This window comes from Morus notabilis, unplaced genomic scaffold (assembly GCF_000414095.1).
Source record: "Morus notabilis unplaced genomic scaffold, ASM41409v2 Scaffold1526, whole genome shotgun sequence".
Taxonomy (NCBI): Eukaryota; Viridiplantae; Streptophyta; class Magnoliopsida; order Rosales; family Moraceae; genus Morus; species Morus notabilis.
Window position 1 is genome coordinate 116 of NW_010363878.1, and position 3,323 is coordinate 3,438.

A 3,323-nucleotide genomic window follows, 5' to 3' on the forward strand; every position below is an offset into this window, starting at 1 on the left:
TCTGCCTAACTTTTTCCGGCCAACAACGCCCATTGTTGGCTTACAATAGGGATTACAAATACACTTGAGCTACATAACGCATGTCTTTCAAGCACTGGATATGTCAACTGTGGTTTGTTCTTTGGCCTCTTAGAATTCACGTAATGTGTAATTGCCCACCCTACCGAGCCATTTGATTGGAAATCTGTGGTCTCTTAATCCCTAGAAATGTGATAGAGGCAGATAATAAAATAAGGGAATGCAAGAATCTGTCGTCAAATAGTCAATCAAAACAAGTCATATTTGTGATTTGAGAGACTCAATCTTCACACAAGGATACACACAAACAACCAGTAGAAAAGAATGTACAAAAAAGAGCTATGGACACGAGTTAGATCAAGAAAAAACTGAAATGAGACGCCTTCAAAACAAACAGCAGAAGTAGGTCTCTCTTTGCCGGATAGAAACGTGTCAGCAGCGTAACCTGTGAGCCAGAGCCGCCTCCTTTTGTTCAACAAAGGGATTAAAAGAGCTCATGTTACACTTTGATTAGGTAGACAAAGTAAAATACATAATGTTGACCTCCGAACAATCAGTTCAAACCAATGATTGCCAAGATCCATACCAAACAACGAATCCAACTATGTTAGAGCAAAGTTTAGCCCGTTTGAGCTCAAGCAGCTAATCAGCAGAATTGTCCTCTTTCACATCCATATTCAACACCCTACATGACTTGTCACGGCTACATTCAGGATCGGAGATACTCATTGAAGAACACTCGATTTGATAATCCCTCTCATCAACTAAAGACTTCATATAGGAGCATGGTCGCTCTTCGGCTTCCATATTATGTACAGGCTCCTGCCCTGAACTAAATGACAATTCAAAAGATGACGGACCAAGAGGCTGCGCTCTCATCTGTACAGACCGCAGGAGCGCAGCCCTCCTCAAATCGGCTGAGTGACAAATATCGCTAGGAGATGACGGGAACCGCCCCTCCGAATCTGAACTTCGTTGTCGGGGCTGTGAGCAGGTTATGGTCGCAAGAGCGCAGCCATTTGGAGGATGCGAACTGGTTGAAGGAGCAGAATATAACACACTAAGCGGTTTTTGGCATCTGTACGGAGAGACAGGACTAGAGGGGCCACTATCTGGTTGGATTTGGGAGGAGCTTGTATTTATCGGGGCATCACAAAATCGAGAATCATCCGAGTCTTCTGACATTGGTGAATATTGCAAGGAGATTTCATCCCTGCAAGCCAGCTTGGGAAACATGAGAAGAACGTGCATAATAGAGGGGGAAAAAATCTCTTTTCTCCTATTCAAATGCGGATCAAAATCAGCACAAATATGGAAGAAATGACACCTTTATCAAAATTATAGGAGTGGCCTAATCTAAATAGCTACTTTTCATTAAAAAAAGTCTCTTTTCTCCTATTCAAATGCGGATCAAAATCAGCACAAATATGGAAGAAATGACGCCTTTATCAAAATTATAGGAGTGGCCTAATCTAAATAGCTACTTTTCATTCTGTTTTAGCATTCACTCAATGCTCAGAAGAAGAAGAAGAAGAACTACATAGGAAGAAGCTAGAACTATTTCAGAGGCAATTTTCAATTACACCCTTGTGTTCACCGATCATTGAGACTTAACAACCACTTAACGTCTCTCGCTTGCCACACATTCAGAGAAATAAGGCCAACAATTAAAATCAAGTAATCAACAAAGAGCTTGATCATGGACTAACAAAAGAAGAAATCACCTTAAATAGACGTAATAATAGTATAAGCAAAATGATTGAGTAAGAGTTCTAAACAAGAATTAACCTTAAATACAACATGCCTTCCGATCTGGCTGGAGATTCCATTAGATTCTCAGGCAGTGGGTCTCCAACTGTCAAACCATTCAAACTTGACGCCATTATCTGCACTACCAAACAAGTTTTGACAACTTCAAAGAAGGACGACTTCATACAAAACAAACAAGCAATAACAAAACAAAATTTGAACTTTGACACATGAATTAAATGATATCAAAAAACCAACTTGTCCCTAACCGCAAAAGGATATAATATTTGGATAATAAGTCAAACTTACCCATTTAGAGTTTAAAAGATTTTTTCTTTATATATATTTGGGTGTTAATGCAGAGAGAGTTTCTAATCTTGACCCCACAAGATGGAACCCATCAGTTTAAAATTAAAATAAATCATTATCTAAGAACCTATTTATCAAAAATGAGAATAGCTAATAACAGAGTGAGTTTTTTTTTTTTTTTTTTTGTCGTTTCTTTGATGATTAAACAAAAAGAAAAAGAAAAAAACTTGTGAAATGGTAAGAAAAGAAAAGAAGAACTAAAATTGAACCTGTATAAATAAATTAAAAGAAAAACAAGAAGAAGACAAAGAAAGGGCAAAAACTCACCTCGCTTAGGTAACGCTTGTGAGAGTGCAAATTGTCGAGGTAAACCTCATCCTCGGGATCTCTGCTTCGCTTTCCTCCCGGGGACGACGTCGTACTCGCCGAAGACGACGATGACGATGCTGTTGCCGAGTTCGACTCCGGACCCATCAAATCCCTCGATTATCCAAACCTCAATATCATTATTTTCGATTAAAACGATGTCTGCAAGTTAAAAAAAATAAAAAATAAACAAACAAAAATGAATGTTTGTGTTTTTGGGAACTTGGATTGATTATCTTGAGAGAAATGGATTCAGACAAAAAGATGGATGGTTTTTTTCGCTGGCGTACGGCAACGACGATGAGATCCAGACCTGAATTTTGGGTATTTTCGTCATTTCGGCCAGTACGATTGGGTTAACAACGATCAACACCCTGGGCCAGATTATGTACACAATACCGTGCTATGGGCTAATCGCATTATTGAGTTGAGGCCCAAAAGAAACTAGGACCTTCCCCCCACCCCTTTTTTAAGGGAAAAGGAGATAAATACCGTAGTGTATAAGTCTAAAATTATCCCTACTCTCGATTAAAATCCTTTTTAACTATTTTTAATATAAATATTAATATCAATTATATATTTATTATTAAAAATTATGATATGGTATGTTATTTTTATTTTTGTTCTAATGTATAATGTTATTTAAAATGTTAAATTTATTTTTTCCTATAATTATTAAGCTTTGAAAGTTGTAAAAGTAAACTTTTATTTTTAAAATAAATAGAAAATATAAAATTTGCAATAATTACATGATAAATTAAACATTTTAACCAATAGAAACAATTCCCAAATTTTTTATATGTTATACTTGGTGAGAAATTTATCACAAAATATAGCATATGAGAAATTTAGTATTACATTAGAGTGTTTTTTTACACTCA

General features: G+C 36.6%; 1 protein-coding gene across 4 annotated transcripts; it reads right to left on the bottom strand.

Moving 5' to 3' along the window:
• Positions 1-249: 249 nt before the first annotated feature.
• LOC21390849 lies at positions 250-2,784 on the bottom strand. 4 transcript variants are annotated; one of them, XM_024170108.1, is made up of 4 exons: positions 2,756-2,784; positions 2,404-2,604; positions 1,807-1,904; positions 250-1,297 (listed from the first exon to the last, which is right to left on the bottom strand). In XM_024170108.1, the coding sequence occupies exons 2-4, from the start codon at positions 2,548-2,550 to the stop codon at positions 661-663; spliced, it is 882 nt and encodes a 293-aa protein (XP_024025876.1). In that variant the 5' UTR covers positions 2,551-2,604; positions 2,756-2,784; the 3' UTR covers positions 250-660. The 4 variants fall into 4 exon arrangements, with proteins under 4 accessions (XP_024025876.1, XP_010103382.1, XP_024025875.1 ...); XM_010105080.2 differs by lacking the exon at positions 2,756-2,784 and having other exon boundaries at positions 250-1,231; positions 2,404-2,718; XM_024170107.1 differs by lacking the exon at positions 2,756-2,784 and having other exon boundaries at positions 2,404-2,718.
• Positions 2,785-3,323: the final 539 nt, after the last annotated feature.

What these genes read in the sequence shown, in the direction of transcription:
- LOC21390849 (XM_024170108.1), bottom strand. Translation starts at nt 2,550, where the DNA reads ATGGGTCCGGAGTCGAACTCGGCAACAGCATCGTCATCGTCGTCTTCG. An exon ending in ACAAGCGTTACCTAAGCGAG is followed by an intron (nt 1,905 to 2,403) that starts GTGAGTTTTTGC and finishes TTGGTAGTGCAG; the next exon opens with ATAATGGCGTCAAGTTTGAA. An exon ending in GAAGGCATGTTGTATTTAAG is followed by an intron (nt 1,298 to 1,806) that starts GTTAATTCTTGT and finishes GCATTTGAATAG; the next exon opens with GAGAAAAGAGATTTTTTCCC.